This window comes from Rhamphochromis longiceps, linkage group LG16 (genome assembly GCF_057381845.1).
Source record: "Rhamphochromis longiceps isolate RC_006_pf linkage group LG16, R_longiceps_female_GT1.1, whole genome shotgun sequence".
In the NCBI taxonomy this organism is placed as follows: domain Eukaryota; kingdom Metazoa; phylum Chordata; class Actinopteri; order Cichliformes; family Cichlidae; genus Rhamphochromis; species Rhamphochromis longiceps.
Window position 1 is genome coordinate 37,890,720 of NC_140572.1, and position 21,957 is coordinate 37,912,676.

A 21,957-nucleotide genomic window follows, 5' to 3' on the forward strand; every position below is an offset into this window, starting at 1 on the left:
TCCCAGACAGCGAGGTCAGTCATTCACTAATCATATTAACATTCCTCTATAATGACCCAATGCATAGCTCTCCCCTTTCAGACATGTCTTCTCTCCCTCCATCAAACTGCCTGTTTTCTCTTGATTTTATCAACCTCGTCTTTTGTTCCCCTTCTTTGTCTCAATGAACGTGCAGACTCCAGCACCGTCCAAAGCACCCAAGTCAGATTTCAGAAGAACCGACATCGATTTGGTTCGATCTGCACTCACTCTGGGTCACAATTACAACACCAGCTGATCAATGGAAACGTAACTGATAACAATTCTGAAAATACCGTACTCTTCCAGCAACTTTTCCATCAAATATTCTCTAGTTCTGTTTTTTGTTTTCACACATGACTCAATGTCAAACAAATATCTCCTGGTTGAGCTCAAGTCGAGTGTTTTGGAGATAAAGTTAGAGAAGTTAGGTGGAGAGGGTTTGGATGTGTGTGAGTGGATACAGTGAGTGGACAAAGGATGATGAAGATGGGGGACCTGAGGAAGACCTCAGAGGAGGTTTTATGGTAGCAGGCTAAGGACTGGCTATGGCGCCCCCTAAAGGGCTCGGCTGAAAGGAGAAGAAGAAGAGATCTGCCGCGTGTTAAAGTCAACGTTAGTGTCCAGTAATGGGGAGCATTATAGTTCTGTATTAGTGTTTTATTTAACCCTAGTTCAGGATTATTTACAGTAAATGCAGATTTCCAGGCGTGCGAGGAGCAGCTGAAGCTTTAGCACTTGACCCTCCAAAAACCAACATGGCGGTGGAAAAATGCTAACACTGAGTACATCACACTGACTTCTTCAATCATTTATATACAGTCTGTGGTGTGTGTGTGTGTGTGTGTGTGTGTGTGTGTGTGTGTGTGTGTGTGTGTGTGTGTGTGTGTGTGGGATCTCTATCGACACCAGGTTTGCTTCGACTGTTTTCCAGCCAAATCAAATGGAGGCTGTGTGACTTGGCTCAGAGCAGTCTGAGTGGTTTTGCATTTGGCTTAATGTCCTGCAGCGTCTTTCATTACAATACTGCAGTAAGCTGTGTGAGCCACGCAGTTACTTCAGAGGAAGAACTAACTCTGACTTTTTAACTTTGAATCGTGGTTTATGATTAACGCCCTGTTTTTCTCTCTGTGCTGCAACGTGACAGTGCAAACAGATTTATGCTAGTTTTCACCTTTACCTGGTTCTTATTCTTCAAACATTAAACAGGTTTCAGGTTTCATCCACTCAACAGCGCACGCACGCGCACACACACACACACACACACACACACACACACACACACACACACACACACACACACACACACACACTCTCTTGGTCAGTCACTGTGAATGATTTAGCTGTTAATGGCTCCAGATCTCTGACAATAAGTCAGTCGTTAATTGCTTCAGCCTGTCATAACCACCAAACCTTGCCTAAGATGACCTCATGACTCAGTGTGTGAGCAGCAGCTTAGCTCAACGACAAAGTGGTCCACAGGGACTGAGGAGAGACCGAAACAGCGCAAGAGAGAAAGGCGAACAATGACTGCCTGAACATGAGAGCATCTCTATTATTCACTGAGACAGTGTGTGTGTGTGTGTGTGTGTGTGTGTGTGTCTGGGTCCACTGAGCTGACACTGATCTCATCTTGTCTGACATGTAACCTCTTGACCTGCTACTGGACATGGACATCATTCATCAACACAGATGCACAGCAGTGAGAGAGCAACCGAGACAAAACTACAAATGTAAAGATTAGCAAAGCGCTTCCCACAAATCAGAATCTGGACATCTGCTCATGTTGACGCCACAGACTTCTCAGGATAGTGACTGAGGCAGCACACGAGTAACTCTGTGAGCCTTGAACCAAGTTACATGCACATGCAAACGTGTTGCAAACAACTTGTCTGTGTTCAGTCCGCCATTTTTGTAGTTCCTGCTCACATTTTTTGGGATGTAACGTGTCTCTGCTCTCACATTAGCCAGTAACTCTTTGCACTCTGACCGACTGACCTTCATTTTCTTTCTCATCGGGCAGTGAACACGGCACACTATACATACTGAGGCTTATCACCAAAATGAAAGTAGTTTTCTTAAAGGACAAGTCGCCAAGCATTATAAATGATGTAAAGGTTCGATACTCAGCAGGAAGTCCTAGGTTAGGAACAATCACAGTAAGGCTCTCTCTTTGACCTTCTGTTTTACACGTCAAATCTTGCTCAGTAATGCAGAACGTCTGCTCTGCAGACACTTTGTCTCTCTCGTCTTATTGTTTCTGTCATTTTTCTTCCTTCTTTCCATCCAACAGTTGTTCTGGGCCATCGGTGAAATCCCAGTTTCCTTTCTGTTCCATTACATTCAGCACATTTGTGCCGTTCCAACGGTCTGCTTGTCCTTATAAGGCCTGAGTGAGAATCAGCACTGGGCTCAGTCTCGTGATCATATAGGAAACATCTCTGACTGCATCTGTGTGTACACTGTGACTGTGGATGGAGGTGTGCGATCACGTGCTATTGGCTGGGATGTTGTGCGTCTCACACAACCTTTGCAGAGCAGCTCGTGCGAGCAGCCTGACACAGTGTATCCCCTTTATTAGCATTCATTTCTTTATGCAGCCAGTCAGCCAGTTCTGTATTCAGCGAAGCCAACAAAGGACTGCAGGTCTTACCACGCTGTTTCTGGAATAATGCTGATGTGTCAGATTATTAATTTAAATTGCTTTACTCCAGAGATGCCAAACACTAAACTTTATCCAATTTGTGCAATGGGTGAAATTTATAAGCGGTTCAATTCTTGCTTGAATCTGTCAGTGAAGTAAATAAAAGACCTTTTTTGCAAAAATGCACAGCACGGGGAAAGTACTCAGTGACAAAGAGACTGTCTCATATAACTGAGCTGCAATTTAATATAACTTTATTATATTAAGGCTGCGGAGAGAGAACATTAGAGAATATGAACTGTGCAATGGGTTTTATGTGTTTTTCCTTTTTTTTTTTTTTTTTTTGGCCTGTCCCGTTTGGCTCTTTTGCATCAGAATTGTTGTCTAAAGGCAAAGAAAGATGCCCAACGGATTTACTTTACCAAACTGACCATCCCAGCCTTGCCGTAATGGTCCATTTGATTCACCTTTTATTGTTTATTTTATTTTCACTTACTGAATACGGGACAGACTTGACTGGAGGAAAGAAGGGGAGAAAGAAAGAGGGAAAGAGAAACAGCTGAGAAGAGGGACAGGGGAGAAGGGCAAAAGACAAAAACCAACAGAACGGGCAGAGAAAAAAAATGCATATATCAATCACCTGGATCACCTGCTGAGAAAGAAAAAAGAAAGCAAGCAGAAGAGAACAAGAGTAATAGAATAAACAACATCACAATGATATATGGGAATATGACAGTAAATACTAAATGTTAAACATTATTGTGCAGCACATAAGATCAACAGAACACAGTGTGCTTTGAGGTAGGAGCCAAAAAGGGTGTAGTTTGTGGGTGTGATCACCCGTGTGTACACCTGTGAGCATGGACGCGCTTGTTTTTTGTTTTTTTAAAAGGTTCCTTCATGTAATAATCTGCTAGAGGGTGTGGGGGGGCCACAGCCCCGTCCTCCAGGGCGTGAAGCAGGTGTGGAGGAGATCAAAACTCCAGACATCCAGAGGCCCCCAGAACACAAGAGACCAAGGAAGACCAACAGAGGGGCAGCTGCGCCACTGTCCCGGAAAGAGCTGAGGAGAGTCCCAGATGAGGGCTCACTCAGCAGCCGCGGAGCAGAAGTCAGGGGGAGTTGCAGTGACGCGCCCGTGAGCTCCGCCGGCAGCCAGCTGCGCCTGAGTGACCGAGCCCCAGGCCGAGAGGCCGGGGGCACCCCACCTCCGAAGTGGCCCGAGCGAGCCCCAGGCTCCAGGCCCCGATAAGCGGCCGCCAAGGAGTGAGCCGGTGTGTACCTGGACGCCCATCCCCGGACACAAAGAACCACCAACGCACCGATGTCTGAGGGGGTCCGCCACTGGCAGGGGAAGTGGTGGTAGGGGGAGATAGGCCTCCAAACCTTGGAGGGCCTGAGATGTCCCCAGAGAGGTGGCGCCTGACACCCAACCTGACATATAGACACAGACATACAGGCACACACAGATACAAACATCCATTCCCACCCTCATGCTCTCATATGCACTTACTCCACACTCAACCAACGTGGAGACAGACATAAAGAGACGTTGTACACACGATCACACTCCCCAAGCGTACTCTACAAACCGGGTCTAGGTGCCCTCGCCCCTGGAGGGGGGAACTGCACCCAGACCCAGGTGGTGTTTCCCTTTTCCCTGCGGTGGGGGGAGGCAGACCGCCCCGACTCCGCAGCAGCAGGAAGGCTCCACACTCCAGACCGCAGTCGGACGGCCAACTCCTCCTCCTAGCCCTCCTGCTCCAGCAGGTCGCAGAGAACGGGGGTGAGAGAAGACTCCAAACCTCCCTCCACCCGCTCATTGTAATGTTGATGCATGTGTGTTATAAGGTGCATTTAAAACCCAGGAGGGCATGGAGCTACCTGCCAGAGAGCAGCAGGTAAGCGCATGGTCCCTCCTGCTAGCCCTCAATGTCTACGTGTATTTAAAATTGAGAGGTGGGCAACGATGCCAGGGGTGGGGTGTACACCCTGATGGTACTTTGGACTCCGTGTATCGTGCCCACCCCCAAGATCCTATATGTATGTGTAATGAGAGTGTGAGTAATGTGAATGTCTAAGTTGTGGGATAAAATTGAGGCAGAGGCAGCCAGAAGGGGACAGAGGGGGGGGTAGCCTCCTCTGCACCCTGGTGACATACCCCTACTCCAAGGCCCTGCATGTGTGAGTGGTTGTGGTGGAGCGGGAAGAGGGAGGCAGCTGGAGATGGGGAGGGAAGGAAGGGAGGGGCAAGTGACCCCTCCCTGGGGCCAGCTCCCCCGCTGACCCCAGTAGGCACCCCCATACTCCGCGACCCGCCAGGAAAAGGGGGCCCAGGCCCATCCAGACCGGGCCCAGTGCAGCAGTGCCGCCCGGCCCCACAGAGCCCGGGACAGTCCACCCAACCCCACCACAGAGAAAACTGCACCCACCCCACCATCCACTCATCTTCCAGACTACATAAGACAATAAACACCCAGGCTGAGATCTTCCTCCACCTCTCCTGTATCTCCCCCTCCTGCAGAGGGAGCTCCTGAGGAGAGGAAAGCTCCTGCAAGATGTGACAATCTCCCCCACCAGTTGAAGAGCCCCCCAGGTGGCTCGACGCACCGGCGGCACCCTGCTCCAGGGCTGGGCCCCCATGCACCCACCCGCCCACAACCCCGGCAACACACCAACCAGGACCCAAGCCCCCGAGGCCCAGTCCGGGTCCCAGCCCAGAGACGGAGCGCCCCCAGAACCTCACGCCCATCCCGGACCCACCCAGGGGCAGCCAGGCTACCAGGTCAGTAACCCACGTCCGTCAGCACAGACCCTCCCCTAGCCCCGCTGCACGCAGCCGCGAGGAAACAGTCACCGGAGAGCCAACAGAGCCCCTAACCGGACATGACCGCTACCCCGGGTTGAGCCCCCCAAGGAAGATGCCTCCGGGGAACCCCCCGACGCCCTAAGCCTGTCCCTACCCCCACACCAATCACAACAGTGAAGGCGGGACCAAACTATGACCCCCCACCCCCACTAGGTGATGGAGCTGATCAAAGGAGCCCAGAGCAATTGATCTGATGTGGTGGCAGAGGCTGTATCAAGACTAATGTAATCTAATAGATAATTTCTATATTGGTTAGAATTAAGATTATTTTTATTTTTCCAGTTCATGAGGACTGTTTTCTTGGCTATGCATAGGGCAGTGAAAACCATATGGGCGATATTCTTTTCTGAAGTGACATTATCTAAGCTGCCCAACAAACACACTAAGGGGGAAGTTGGAATGTTACATTTCAGACACTTCGATAAGTCTTCACATATCTCGCGCCAAAACTTCTGAACTGGTGGACAGAACCAAAGAGCGTGGATATAATTGTCCGGTGAATTGGTTTGGCAGTGTGAGCAGTTGTTGGTAGACGTAAAGCCCATCTTGAACATCCGATGACCTGTATAGTGTACTCTATGTAATATTTTGTATTGAATTAATTGAAGACTGGGATTTCTAATTAGATGAAAGGTTTTTAAGCAAATCTGAGACCAGAAGTTTAGGTCTAAGTTAACTGATAAATCCGCTTCCCATTTTGCAATAGGAAGGGATATTGATTCATCTGTTTTAGAAAGCATTCTGTATATTTTGGATAGTAATTTGGGGGGTTTAAGAGTAAGAAATTGAACCACACTTGGTGGTGTTTGTAGTTCAACTTGACCCGGTTTAAATTTCTTTTTTACTATGGATTTAATTTGTTGATATTCTAAAAATCTTTTCTTGTTGATCCCATATTGTGTAACTAGTCCGTCAAATGAAATAAATTCTGTTCCTTCTAGTATATGTTCTAAATATTTGATTCCTTTATCACTCCAATCTGAAAAGTTTATCATATTATTGTTTTGTAATATGTCAGGGTTGTTCCAGATAGGTGTACGTTTGCATGGGATTAATGAAGACGCCGTCAATTTTAGAAACTCCCACCATGCTGTCAGAGAAGAGCTGATGTTGATGCTTTTAAAGCATTCATGTCGTTGGATGTTTGAGCTGATAAATGGTAGGTCTGAGATCTCTAGATTATTGCAGAGTGCTTGTTCTACATCTAGCCAAGGTTCATCTAAGAGGGTGTGTTTTAGCCATCCTGAGATAAACTGAAGCCTGTTGGCTAAGAAGTAGTGCTGAAAGTTAGGCAGTTCTAGTCCTCCTTTATCCTTGGTCTTTTGTAGTGTTTTTAAGCTTATACGTGGGGGTTTATTTTTCCAAAGGAATTTGGACATACATGAATCTAGAGATTTGAACCAATCTTGTGGCGGTTTAGTTGGGATCATTGAGAATAAATAATTTATTTTTGGTAAGACCATCATTTTTATAGCGGCAACCCTTCCCATGAGTGATATGGGTAGACATTTCCATCTAGCCAGATCATCTTCTACCTTCTTTAAAAGTGGGATATGGTTTAATTTAGTTAGATCTGCAAGCTTGGGAGAAACATTAATACCTAAATATTTTATATTTCCCGATTGCAGTGGTGTAGAAGAGGAATTATGGAAGGAGCAATTAATCGGTAGGACTGTAGATTTTGACCAGTTAATTGAGTAATCTGATATTCTTGCAAAAGAGTTTATCAATTCAATCACCCCAGAGATATTGGTTTGTGAATTTTGGAGAAAGAGTAACACATCATCCGCATAAAGGCTGATTTTATGTTCCACGTTCTTGCATTTTATGCCCTTAATTACTGAATTCTGTCTAATTGCTGCTGCTAGTGGTTCAATAAAAATTGCAAATAGTGAAGGGGAGAGTGGGCATCCCTGCCTGGTGCCCCTCAAGAGACAGAAGCTGGAGGATGTCTGGTCATTTGTTCTAACACAAGCTGTTGGGGAATTATATAATATTTTTAACCAGTTTATGAAAGAGGATCCAAAACCAAATTTGTGTAAAGTTGCAAATAGAAATTTCCAGTTAACTCTGTCAAATGCTTTTTCTGCGTCTAAAGAGAATATTGTAGTTTCTAGGTTTTTACTGTATGAGTAGTCTATCAAATTAAGTAATCTACGTGTATTTGTTGATGAGTGCCTACCTTTTATGAAACCAGTTTGGTCAGGATGAATTAAGAGGGGGGTTATTTTCTCCAGTCTCTTTGAGAGAGCTTTGCAGATTATTTTAAGGTCTACATTTATAAGGGATATTGGACGATAGCTTGAGGGATATACAGGGTCTTTGCCTGGTTTTAGCAGGAGATTAATGTTTGCAGAATTCATATTTGATGGAAGTCTGCCCTTTTCTTTAATTTCCAACAACGTTCTGTAGAAAACTGGTGCTAGAATCGACCAGAATTCTTTGTAGAATTCTGCAGGAAAGCCATCTGGACCTGGAGCCTTATTATTGTGCATACTTATCAGGGCTTCCTGGAGTTCACCTGGTGTCAGTGGTGAATCCAGTGCCATTGCTTGAGTGTCCAATAATTTTGGAAGAGTTATGTTGTCCAAAAACTGATCAATTTCTTTTTTAGATGGGTTTATTTGTGGTGAATACAACGTGTTATAGAAATCCCTGAAAATGTTGTTTATTTGTATCGGTTCATATAATGTGTTCCCAGATGAATCTTGAACAGCACATATAGTTGTTTTTTCTTTATTTATTTTTAGCTGGTTTGCTAGAAATTGACCGGATTTATTACCATGTTCATAATTTTGTAGGCGTAGTCTTTGTACTAAGAATTTTGTTTTTTTATCAATTATCTCATTTAATTCTAGTTTTGTTTTGCGTATTTTGTTCAATGTTTCCTGATCTTGGTGGGACGCGTAGGCTTCTTCTAGTGATTTGATGTTTTTTTCTAATTCCTGAATATTTTTGTTTTCTTTTTTCTTTTTATGTGATGAGAAAGAAATTATTTTACCTCTCATCACAGCTTTCCCTGCTTCCCATAGAACAGAAGCTGATGTTTCGGGAGTGTCATTATAGTTCAAATATGAAGTCCACTCTTTTTTAAAATATTTAATAAAGTCTTCATCTTTAAGTAGTGATATATTAAATCTCCAGTTTTTTCTTGGCGTAGTATTATTCTTGTGCATTAGTGTTAAAGATACAGGACCATGATCGCTGACAGCTATAGGGTGAATCTCAGTGTCTGAAATGTCACACAGCAGTGAGCTGCTGACCAAAAAATAATCCAGACGAGAGTAGGAGTGATGGACATGTGAGAAAAAAAGTATATTCCTTACTGGTGGGGTGAAGGGAGCGCCATGCATCGCAAAGACCAAAGTCGCTCATATATTGTTTGATTATATTTGTGGACTGCCAATTACGCTGAGTTCCCGCTGTATTGAGCCTATCCATGTCTTCATTTAGTCCAAGGTTGAGGTCACCTCCAAGAACAAGTGTGCCATCTAAGTGTTCAGAGAGTGCACTGAAAAAACCGTGAAAGAATGAGGGATCATCAACATTTGGACCATATACACTTGCAATACATAGCTTTTTATCACGTATAGATAGTTTAATGATTAAGAATCTGCCCTCTGGATCTATAACTGTATCGAGTACTGTGAAATTAATATTTTTATGTATTAAAATTGCTGCTCCCCTTTGTCTAGAATTATAACAAGCTGAGAACACATTAGGAAACTCAGGTGTTTTAAGTTCATTCGAACCTCTAAGAGGTCTGTGGGTCTCTTGTAATAGGACAACATCTGCCTGTAGTTTTTTGAGTTGGTTAAATATTTTTAACCTCTTTTCTCTGGAGCCAGCTCCATTTATATTCCATGTAATGAACCTCAGTGTACCCATAGATGTTTGTGTATAACTAGGGATGTATGCTGTGTGCGTCGCTTAGCCAGGTGGAGAGAGTACGTCACTTGTTCATAAATAAAGAGAAGGAGAGAGAGAAAAAATGTGTGGCGAGATGCTCCCTGAGTCTGACTTTGTGTATGCATAGTTACTAATATGAGTAGGCTTGGCTTAAGTGTGTGTGTATCTTATATGACTGTGTGCGCTGTCTGACTGATGTAAATGTGCTGCCGTTGAGCGCATGGTGCGTATGTGTCGAAATAAAGGATGTTTGTGGATGAGTGTCGAAGCAGGTGATCGAGGCAGTGAAAGGAATAAAGAAAGAAACCAAGGACAAGGGTGAGCAGCATAAAACCAAGAGGGGGAAAAGAGAGGAGGAAAAAAAAAAAACGAGAAGAAAAAGAAACAGAAACAAAACGTAAACATTCCAATTAAATCACTGACGGAGAGTGACGGTGTTAATTCTGCTATGAAATCACACTTTAAGATGCGATTTGATACTGGTAAGTTAAACAGATGTTAATGCAAGTTAGTGTGAGTGGATAGGGAAATGGTGTAGCTGATTCTTATCTGGTGTGAGGTTAATACAGCCACGGAGTGATGTTGGGGTCGCGGTGGAGCTGTCCGTCCACGTACAGCCGGTCCACAGCGATGACAGCGCGGGAGCCCTTCTGGATGAAGCCGCGTCGGATTGGGAAGAGGACCCTGCGTCGTTCCAAGATCTCTTTGGGGAACTGGTCGTTCACGCTGAAGTCCGTTCCTTTTAATTCCCTGCCGCGGCTTTTCACATGATGCTTTTGTTTGAAGTGGCCGAATTTGGCCACGATAGGACGTGGTCTCCCGGCCGTAGCCCGAATGGGGCCGAGGCGATGTACCCGATCGAAGACGATGTTCTTCACAGTGTCCTCCGGCAGCTTCAGGTGGGTTTTGATGAAGCTTTTTACCGTGGTCTCCGCGTCCTCTCCAGCGGCTTCTTGTCCGTCACTTTATGTGTTTTTCCAAGAGAAAACCACCTGTGGTTTTAATATAAGCACTAGGCAGAGTGTCTATGTGCAGCATGCAATAGCACGACTGCTCCTGAAACTGCCTGCATGTGTTACTTATGTCTTTTTCCATGTTTGAATATAGATTTTTGGCATCGATGCATGCACGTTATTTTCCGTGCATGTCTTTTGATGTGGATTTATTCGTGCAGATGTAGAAACGACACCCCCTTAAACTCCTTTCCTTCAGTTATCACAGTGTCTGCTAGCAGCAGTGCAGCGTTCAGGTATCAGGACTTAGCCGTGGCTCAGTCAGGATGCAGAACAGCACAACTGTGTTTCCATATTCCACCGTGTCCAATTGCTTGGAGATGAGTCTAAATAGATGGACCTATTGATCAACTCAACCCACCGACAAGAGCATTTTATTTCTCAATGTCATATTTAATAGAAAAAAAAACCGATGCACCTCTTATTAAAGTGGAAAAAAGGGAAATATTGAGGTTTAGAGAGAAAACATGCTCAAAGGCCATGAACCGAACTGAATGTGATAGAAAATTATATTAGGAGGAAGAAGATGTAGGAGGGATGAGGAGCTCCGAGCATCTCTCTTAACCCTGCCGACTCTCTGCTACAAGGTTTAGTGCTGTTCGTTCTCACTAACAGAGGTTTGGGGTTTAATCCCGTTCTCCTATATATGTATCTCCTATACAACACTCAAGGAAACACGAACATTTCCTGTTTATAATTTCTAAAATGAAGCGTTTCAAGGTCCCAAAGGGAAGGTGTGTGTGTTAGTACAGAGTCATGCCCTGACACGACTGTGAAAGGACAAACACAAAATTCTGAAGGGTGACGACACGATGGACTCGATGTTGGATTCTGGTGGTTGTGATTTATTCATCAGGCCAAAATCTGAAGTTTCATTTGGAGATAAAATTTGATAAAACGCTTTGAGTGTTCGAGTAAAACATTAATACCTAAGAATCAGTCCATTTATCATAATTAGTTTTTCTTTTATTTTTGATGTTTTGTTTTTAATTCAGCTCAGTTTACAAAGTGGATTTTATTTAATTGATTGAAAATTTTTTATTTGTTTTTTAGTTAGTTTTAGTCATTTGAATTGTTATTGTGTGGGAGACATGTCAGAGGTGAGGATTAAGAAAACTGGTACAGATGTTACAATAAAAACATGGCAGAGATTTAACACCACTCCCTCTCTATGCTTCTATATAACTTTTATTTTAGTCAACTAGAATATTTTCTCATCTAGGTTAGTTTCCTATAATAACCTGGGTGACTTGAACATGTAACAGGCCGACTGGTGACTGACTGCAGGTCTTCCTGATGGACCTGGATCACAGAAAGTGGGATTTATAAACGTTTACGTGTGAAAGCAGAGATCTGTTATTAACACTTTAAACTTGGGAGGAAGTATTTCACTAACATGCTCTGTTCACGCTGCCTCCACAGCAGGGAAACTGTGTTTATGTTAGTCAGGCGTCTGAAACTCGTGACTAACGTGACACATTTTCCCACATCGTGCCATTAAAGTGTCTTAACACGGTGAAAAAGGTTGTTAATGTGTGTCTACGTCCCAGCGTTTGTGACCTGTTTAAAGCTTCTGTCTGCTAAGGACAGGCTCAGGATAACTTGGAGGTTAAATGTGGGGAAAACCCCAAACTGCCCAAATCTTCCTGATTTCTTTGAAATGGACGGTGGGTTTAATTCCCACCTGATGCTACAAACAAGAGTCGAGGTGTCAGACAAATAAGTAAAAGTGAGAAAGCGGCAGACAGAGTGAACGTAGGATGGGCCAAAAAACAAGATGTGTTTTTATGTGGGAAAGGTTCTGGGAATTACTGCGCTGGGATTTTCCCAAATTCTACTGTGAATCACACAATGGTGCGCCTTTTTCTGACGAGGTTGGAGAAAATCCTGGAGGCAGTTCAGAGGACTGGAACCTTGAACCAAAAAAGACAAACAATCGCACAAAACACGCTCGCCCACACCCACAAACACACACAGACACACACAGACGCCCCTGTCTATGTACAGGACCGGACATGGTTCTAAGAGTAGAGGGAACTCGGGCTGCATCAACAGGATATGATAAAAAGTCCTATTATACACGTGCACGGGCAACATTCATAGATGAGCAATTTTTCATGAGCTTTTTTCACTTTTGATCTTTGCTGCCAATAACAATAAAACTGAATCTGCTCCATGTGTCTCGCTGAAGCTGTTAAAGGTAACAGTGACCTCTCCTTTAAATATTACCTGCAAATAATTCTATTCAAAGGAAAGTAAAGAAATAAACCTACAAAGAAGCTAAACGTCTAACCGATAACAGGACTTGCTGTTCGGTTTGATCAAAGGCAGAAAATCGATCTGCTGTTCTGGCAAAAAAACTTTAACACCAACAGACCTCAAAATACCCCAAATCCAGAGTGGACGGCTCCCTCCGCCCCAGCACGGTTAATAAGATGAAGCTGAAGTTCAGCTCGCACACAAGAATGCAGCTACAGCTGCAACTCAAGCCTGTCAAGTCGGCGCAACGAACACGAAATTAAAAAGGCAAATGCAAGTGAATCGCATTGCCTAGCAACTGTGACGAAGAGGATAGAGTCATCATCAGAGAAGTGGATGAGCTCAGCGGTTACAGAATTTGACAGGCATTTTCAGGGAGTGCAGGAAATAGAGGACTTTGTCAAATTTAGCACAAACTTCTGCAAATGTCAAGCTTCAGGAAGCACATTTGCACCGGCACAGCGGGGACGATCGGCAGGAAACGGACAATTTTAGACGTTACACGAACGAGAAGGAAGAAACAGAAAGGACGACAAAGATACAAATTTGTGCAGATAAACGAATCAGTGTGTTTGTTTGAGGGGGAAAGGTCAGCAGCGGGGGATTTTTCTTCATTTTACCTCATAGTCATGAATAACATTTATAAGAATATGGAAATAAATTAATAGTGTTTAGAACCACAGAATGGACAAAGCACGAGATTATGGTGATAAACGAGCATCAAACCAGCAGAGGCTGTGCCCTTTTCTAATATAAATATAAAAAATATCAGAATACAGGAAGGACTGCAGACTGTAATCCACCCCTTTATCAGGCCTGTCCACACCCACTCTTTCTCACATCGCTGCTGTTTCAGCGCAGCTGCACTGGCTACATGTTACATTTACAGGTGGTTTAAAAATGTTACAGCACGTTTCCAAAGCGTGGATTAAATCCAGGTTACATCACAGGTCACAGAGGCCATCCTGCCCACATCTCCGGTCTCCCGTTTGCCTCTAAATGAAGGATCGGACCTTTATATGAATTATATTTACGTCAAAAGTGATTGGCCACTTTTAAAGCAGTGATGCTTTACAATGAGCTGCTTTATTGGGAGCGCAGAGGAGTCACAGCTTGTCTTATAATCCAACAGTTTGTTATCATTAAAGCAGTGACAGCTGTCAGTATTTCCACTGTTACACAGCAAACACACTCAGAGTACACCCCGAAGGACACGGGTGAAACTAAAACTTCATGTTTGATGTTATGGTGTGATTGTGCCATCATAGGGCGTTGTATTGGAAAAATAAAAAGTCTGTTGTACAGCTCTCCTCACGCCCTTTCATATGACATATTACTCCTTATGGATTTTTCCAAGGTCAACTTTGACCCTGGACGCTAACAATGAAGGTGCTAACCTAGCTAACAAAGGTACTCGTGTCCCCCCAAGCCAAATGTGTTGTTGTGAAGATTGAAGATGATCCATAAAAACCTTGTGGGTAACATGAAGTCGTTACTGATTTTGGTCTGACCTTGACACAAAAATGAAATCTGCAGAATTTACGTGCGCGTGTTAAAGAATTGCTGCACCTGTGAATTGAAACTATTCGCTGATGGACTCCATCAACAGGCATCTCCGAAAACGTTAGAGCACTTTTGCAAATATGTGATGTCTTGATGAATCGAGCAGACATTTGAAGTTTACACAGCAACATTCTCGCATGAAAATATCTTAAAAGTTTATTTTGTGACCCAGACAGAGTAATATTTCAAACTCCGCCACTCTGTGTTCCTCCGCCACTGCCTCCTTTGAGTTTTGGATGAAATGGATTCTGGGATATTGCATTTCGTCATTTCGAGCTGATTGGAGACCAGAACAGCCAATCAGATATTTTTGCATCCAAGTCTGTGATTGGCTGGTTTTGTGGCACAAATATAACAGTGTACACAAAGAGTTGAGCGCGCACGGGCAGAAATGTTGAGAGCGCGAGCAACACATTGCGAGCGAGCGCAAATGCAAAAACTGAGCGAGAGGGGCTGCTGTTGTGTGTGTGTGCGTGTGTGTGTGCGTGGATAACAGCAAACACTGAAATACATTTTTTGCATGCAGCAATGAATTTTGTTCACTCAAATTCAGCTTTTCTTCGCTCAAAATAAATTTCTCTTCAAAATGCAACACTTGCACCTGCAATTTTTTTTTTACGTGCGCTCAAATTTTTTTTTACGTGCGCTCAGAATAGTGGCACAAAAATAACGCCATACGGCGATGAGGTTACACCGGTAGGAAAACAAACCAGCTCAGTGAGTAGGCAGATTTAAATTTGAAACCTGAGGTCGTTTTGTTCTGCCTCACATAACAAAACAACATTAGTAATTAAACGACTGACTGTAAATGAGCACGCATATGTAAACCCAAAGTACGGCAAAACTATCTGATGGTTGCTCATTATAATTTAATCTAATAATAAAGTCGGTGTCACACCACCCACCATAACAATTGGCTTGTGTACAGTACTCTGTGTGAATAACTGTGTGTAAATGTGTGTGTGTGGGACAACACAACAGCGCCCTGTTGATTTAGTTCCCCGTCTCCTTAGGGAGAAAGTCTGTTGTTGTCTTCCAAAACACACACACACACACACACACACACACACACACACACACACACACACAATGCGCTCACTTGTGGTGTGGCTTTTGTTGCTTGATAATTGTTTTTAGCAAAACATAATTTTGCTAGCGGAGACAGCTAACCCATAACCATGAATCAGTGAAATGGTAATGGAGCCATAGGGGGAAAAAGGAGAAGAGGAAACACGTCGAGCCCACTGTGGCAAAAATGCAAGATGGGCACTCTCTCTCTCTCTCTGCCTTTATCAGTGTTTTTGGTCTCGGCCGCTCCACACTTTACTTTTCATTTTGTTTACTTCTCAAAGCCACTCAGCCAATCCTATAAAAACACACATCAGACGAAGAAAAACAAACCAAGAGAAGTGGAGCTGAATTAGCCACCAGCTCGCCTCCATAAGCATTATTCTCTCCCCAATCATGCGACAGAGAGCCAGTCAGGTAAAAAATCGCTTATGCTTTAATTAATAAATGCATCATCTGTAATGAGAGAGGCTCGTTAGGTGCCGTGGCAACCGCTACTGGTCTTCCTTCCAACTTTCACACTTCAAACTTCATTTGCACCTCTGAAGCATGCTAATTGCTCTCACGCTCTGCGATATAAACGGCGACAAAGTTTTCTTATTTGGAGGCAGGGAAGAGTGTAATGCGAGGCTATCGATCGGAGGGGAAAGACGATTGCCCCCGGCGGGTCACAAACCAAATTACTTTTAGATGTGAATTAAAGCGGGAGCCGAGCATAAGTCTGGATAAGCAAGCTGTTTAGATGCAGTGACACAGGCGATCAAATTCCTAATCAATCATGGTAATTTCATTACTTTAAAAAGTCACAGATTTCTAAAAAATAACTTTAAAACAAACTTTTATTATCAGCTTGTTTTTGTTCCAAATGATCCACCTGGGCATTTCCTAAAGCGTCTGTCCAACTAAAGCTGCAAACGGACTGGAAAACAGGCACAGCGAGAAGAAGGCACACTCCGGGGAGAGAGGCCACGGATGATGAGCGGGTTCAAACCTCTCCGGCTGTGAGGCAGCGGCGCTAACCACTGCAGCGCCGCGCCGCCCATAGGGGACGGTGCCAAACGCAATACCGCCCGGATCTTTACATTTTCCCACGCACACACCCACACGCAGATGTGGTTAATGTGTCACCTCGTAGTCGTGACATCGCCCAGCCCGACTGCATGTATTAATTATCCTTTTTATGTTTTAAGCTGGCTGTAATGAATGTTGACAGCGTCTGTGTACACAGAAGTAAAGCTTCTGACTCGGCCTCAATGAGCAGACTCGAGGAGTTCACGGTCCGGCAGTTAAACTGTGATTGCTGCAATAAACCTATCCGTTTGTTATAGCAGATTAATTTCAGCTCCTCGGTCCAGCGACGGGCCTCTGGCTTGTTTCCCACTCTGTGCGTCGTGTTTCTGGATGTTAGTAACAGCAGTCGGGGACGCGATCCACTGAGCTCACTCTGGGATCTCAGGTTTACTCATCCAGACATTAGTTGTGAGTATTAGTTAAAATAATCTACTCATTTAGGCCTCTTTCATTTGAAACATGCAGCTGATTTTGCAGGATCAAAATTATTATTATTTTTGTTAAACTGTTAAAAACTTGCAGCACCTGTATAATCAGACAGTTACTGCACAAGGAGCTAAAGGAGCAGGAAAGAAAGCAGAACCGTATCGTCTAAACCAGCAGCTTTGTTCAGTCCACAACATATTTGCATGCGCTTCATTTGCAACGGTGGCAAGCGCAGTCATTGCAGGGTGACACCTGGTGCTAACGTGGGAGGTTGAGTTCTTGTTAGCACATTAATAATTTAACATTATTACGGCATCGCAGACGTGCTCCTCGGCGTCTTCCAGCGTGACTCAGCCAATCTGAGCGCAGACGTGATCGTGCCTGGATGTGAATTTGTGATTTGAAAAACACTACCTGCCGAACGACAAGCGCATAAAACCTCTACTTATCTCCTCCGTGTGTGTCATCCTCGTGAAAAGTGGATCATATCAGTCCCATCGGCTCAATGCCCACGGGAGCCGTTCACGTCAAAGAGCACCTTGCGACTGACAGCTAAAGGGCCTTCATCACTTGACAGGCGCAATAAAAGCAGTGATCATTCTGATAGAGAATAAGAAACCTCACACACACAGCACTGTGATCTCTGTGTGTGTGTGTGTGTGTGTGTGTGTGTGTGTGTGTGTGTGTGTGTGTGTGTGTGTGTGTGTGTGCATCACTGTGCTGCTTACCCTGTGTGGGTCGTTTTCATGGCCTCTGCGTCGTGGGTCCAACTCTTCATATGGCGGCACCATTCCTTCTCTTCTAGCTTGCTGGTATTCTCGTCTCAGCTGCTGGATCCGGTCCATACTGCCACACACACACAGACACACACAGACACACACGGACACACACAGAAAACAAAAGCAAAAGGAAACAAGGCTTTAGATGATTATTGCAAACAGATATGCCAACATAACAGAGTAAGAGATTCTTATTGGAAAATAATGAGCATAACTGTGGGATGTATGGATGCTAACCCTGTACTGCCAACTGTATCACACTCAGTACGTGAGTTTGAGTGTGTTTTGGAGATTTCTTCATCAGTGTGTTTTCTGTAAACCCAGAATAAATCTTACAAAAATGCCACATTTAGGCAAAATGATACAAATTCATATGCACAAACTGATAATTAACTTAATTTGTCAGAAAGTTCAATAAACAGATTCGAGTTTTCTCATAAGTCAGAAATGTTAGTCTGAGATTTGGATACAGATGTTTTTATTGTGAATGCTCAGCCCGCCCTTAGCATGTCGCGCTTTTAATACTGTATTGAAACCTGAATTATGAGACTCCTCTGAGGCTGTTTGCACGCCTACAGAGTGGATCCCAATATGAAAAAACATGCATATATTTAACAAAATTATTTTCTCAGTTATAATTAGAGCACCATCTGGAAACTCCAGAATTTTCTTCAACTCGCAAAAAACAGATTTTTTATTTTTATTTTTTACAATTTGTCACATTTGCCGATCCAACTCAGAAACTGAATGAAAAGTTTTCCTTCTTCATTTTTGTGACCAAGAATTTAATGTCAAAAAGTACTTTTATTTTGAATTACTCTGAAATGCAACGATTTCCTATTCACAAACACTACACCAGCCTCCTTCTGTCAGTTTTAGTAGAATTTCAGGAAACTTTACATCATCGGTTTTATTCTTTTTTCCATGTAAGATATTCATGTTCGAATATTAGCTCAGTATGAAAACAAAGACCTGAGACTGGATTGATGGACATTAAAAAAAAAAGGTAAATATCTTGATTAAGTATTTGATGTATGAAGCAAAAACTCATCAGCAACCATTATATCTATACTGTACAATTTCCAGGTAAATCAGAGGTGGCCGAGCAGAATACAGTCTATGTGATGATTTGAGATGGAGTGACTCAATACATATAACACTAAATGACATCAATTCAATTTTATTTTATTCAAACAGCACCACATCACAACAACAGTCGCCTCAAGGTGCTTTATATCGTAAGGTAGACCCTACAATAACACATTTCTTACATTTCTTAAATGTAAGAATTCTTTCTTAAATCTCGCATCTGACAAATTCTCTCCATATGGAAAAGACTAAAACTAAGACTGAAAATAATAAAAACTAAACAGAAACAAGAAAATCTGCTCTGGAAACAAAACTGAAACAAAACTGAATTAAAAACAAAAAGTCAAAATAAAATAAAAACTAATTATAACATACAAAACTATAAGAACTGTTTCGTGTTCATTCTGATGCTTCCAGGCTTGTATAAGCACAAACTGCTGAATTATACAGTTATTACACTTTCTCAGAATTTCCATTAATGTAACACAATAGCCTGTTCAATTCAGGTCAATGTTACTTATATAGCACCAAATCACAACAACAGTTGGTTTATACTGTAAGGTAGATCATACAATAATACTGTGGTGGGGCGTGGTTTGCGGTGCCGTGTGGACGCACCTGCACGGCATCCGCAATCACGCCTACCGTGTTAAAACACGGGGACTCAGGAGTTGTTGTGGTGGTGTGACAAAGGTGAATAAAGATGGCTCAAAATGCAGATCTGTGGTCCCGTTGTGCCTTAATTTCACCACAAATACATACAGAGAGAAAGCCAACAATCATATGACCCCCTATGAGCAAGCACTGTGGCGACAGTGGGAAGGAAAAACTCCCTTTTAACAGGAAGAAACCTCCGGCAGAACCAGGCTCAGGGAGGGGCGGGGCTATTTGCAGCGACCGGGTGGGGTGAGAGAAGGAAGACAGGATAAAGACATCATCATCATCAGATGGCCGTCCTGATGATCAATGAGGAAAAACACACCATCCCAAATGAACACTTGTCTTCTAGTCCGGCTACAAGTACAATATTAATTTAATTTAATCTCAGCTGAGAAAATGAGATTTGACACTGTTACACTGGAGAGAAATACAGCACTGACAAGCATTCACACGTTAACCTGTAGCAGAAAAGGGAAAATCAGTGGGGACGCTACATGTGCTGCAACAACAAGGACACTGTGGATTTAGGCTGAGGGGCAGTTTTAAGTGGCTACATTGGATTTTTCTTAAATTCGTCAAATAAAAAGTCACAGTTGAGGTTGGCCGGGGATATGTGGTTGCTTATCACCCTGAGATGGTCCTTTACCCCCTTGATGGTAAATGGACTGGTTCTTATACAGCGCTTTTCTACTCTGAGCACTCAGCGCTTTACACAACGAATTCATTCACCCAATCACACAGACTGTTAAGTGCTCCCTATCTAACATTCATACACATTCACACTCCGATGGATGCATCGGAGGGAACATGGGGTTAGTATCTTGCCCATGCAGACTGGAGGAGACTGGGATCGAACCACCAACCACTGGCTGGTTCCGGTTAGTAGCCAGTGGTTACCACCTGAGATACAGACACCCCACATTTTTTGATCTCACATTTCACTATCCACGAAGCACAGGGGCTAGCCAGCAAGCAATGATGTGTGTGCAACACACTGATTAAGGCGGTGCGATCTTAGACGTCTGCACTGATGAATGACATATTTTACTTTGTTGAGATTTGGAAAAGTTAACGGTTTTGGTTAAAATAACGTTCATACGGTTAAGCCTATTTGTGTAAACTGTTACGATGAGTTAATACAGTCTTGGCCAGGCATCTGTAACAAGCTAGGAGTGGGACCTCGGTGTGGCCACATCCTCTGAGTTACTTTTCTTCCTGCGACCAAACAATTTTCTTCCCTGACTGAAAGTGAGTCCACTAGAACGGGTCAGCGTCACAGAGGAATTAGACAGAGCCAGCTGGGTACATGCAAGCATATCTTCAGTTTCTGTGAGCACACTTCCAAGGACCAATATTTTGATCTTTGTCACTTTCTACATCTGTATCTGTTTTTCCATCTTTTTTTATTTTTCTCTTGCAAAAACAAAAACATCAATCATTTTATGAATATGCTTTCTCTCTGTCAGCACAGGAAATATGCAGCATATCAACACTGAACTCTGGGCTCAGGCACACACACAGACTCACTCACCCGTGCGTAATGGAAATACAGAAAGTCATATCATACACATATGTACCCATATGCACCATCAGGACTACAATTTGCAATTTCATGAACTGAAATGGTACGAGGAGAAAAAACCCGCACTGATGCAAAATCAGGTGATTTCTAAAAAGTCCGAAAAACAGCAGCACACTCACTTTCACCTCAAGGCTTCCTTTGAACAAAACCTGGGAGATCATGCATGGATTCTGGTCCCATCTACATTTCAGTATGTGTGCTTCTGTAAAGCTTCAAACTGCTTATTCTAGCTTACTGGGATTTTCTTATTTTAGGTTTTGAACCAGGTGAGAAATCTCAAATATTCTCATAATTGCACAAACTAAATATTAAGCACCCCTGAAAGCATACATGCATGTTTATTTCAAAAGAATGCTTTTGTAGACTTCTTTCGGACTAATCATTGCTTTGCTGTCTGCCCTTTCAGATCAGCCCGTCAATGAGCCATTGTCTTCTGACGCAGCTAAGAAAAATAGATTAAAAAGTAAGAATTATGACCTTATATGTCCAGACACAGAGGCAGGAATAAATTCCACAGTGATGATGCCGGAGTGGGAAAAACAGAATTACAACACAGCAAATACCAGAAGCACTGTACTAGAAGTGTAACATTTCTTCTTAGTCAAAAAACAGTTAGTGTGATTTCATAACCATGTGACATACAAAGTGCTTGTGATGAATGATGTTAACAGAATGGAATTTATACAGTAAACTGCTTCTGTGTTTCACTGGGTATATTTCTTACCATTGGAACCAGTAAAGTCACCAGTTGCAGTGAACTGAGTTCTGTTCTATCAAAGAGAAATGTCCAGCTTTATTTACTCTGGAAAACCTAATGAAGGAGTCAAATATGAGCCAGAGAAGCTCAGTCCTGACCGATGACAGCCACACATCGTTGAGTTAGTGAGGATATGCTGCTCTGCCAGTAGTATTACATTTAGGCTCTGTTAGCTGCTGATAGCCCCTGTTAGCATCTGTTAGCTGCTGTTAGCATCTGTTAGCCCCTGTTAGCTGCTGTTAGCATCTGT

The 21,957-nt window shown here is 43.2% G+C and overlaps 1 protein-coding gene across 3 annotated transcripts in view; it reads right to left on the reverse strand.

Annotated features, from left to right (window-relative positions):
- LOC146651637 (partitioning defective 3 homolog B-like) overlaps positions 1 to 21,957 on the reverse strand; it is a 235,087-nt gene that overhangs the window by 39,234 nt on the left and 173,896 nt on the right. For all 3 annotated transcript variants that reach the window (XM_085383729.1, XM_085383728.1, XM_085383730.1), the window contains exon 22: positions 17,569 to 17,686. In XM_085383729.1, coding sequence (XP_085239855.1) covers positions 17,569 to 17,686 — 118 coding nt within the window. The remainder of the gene's footprint in view (positions 1 to 17,568; positions 17,687 to 21,957) is intronic.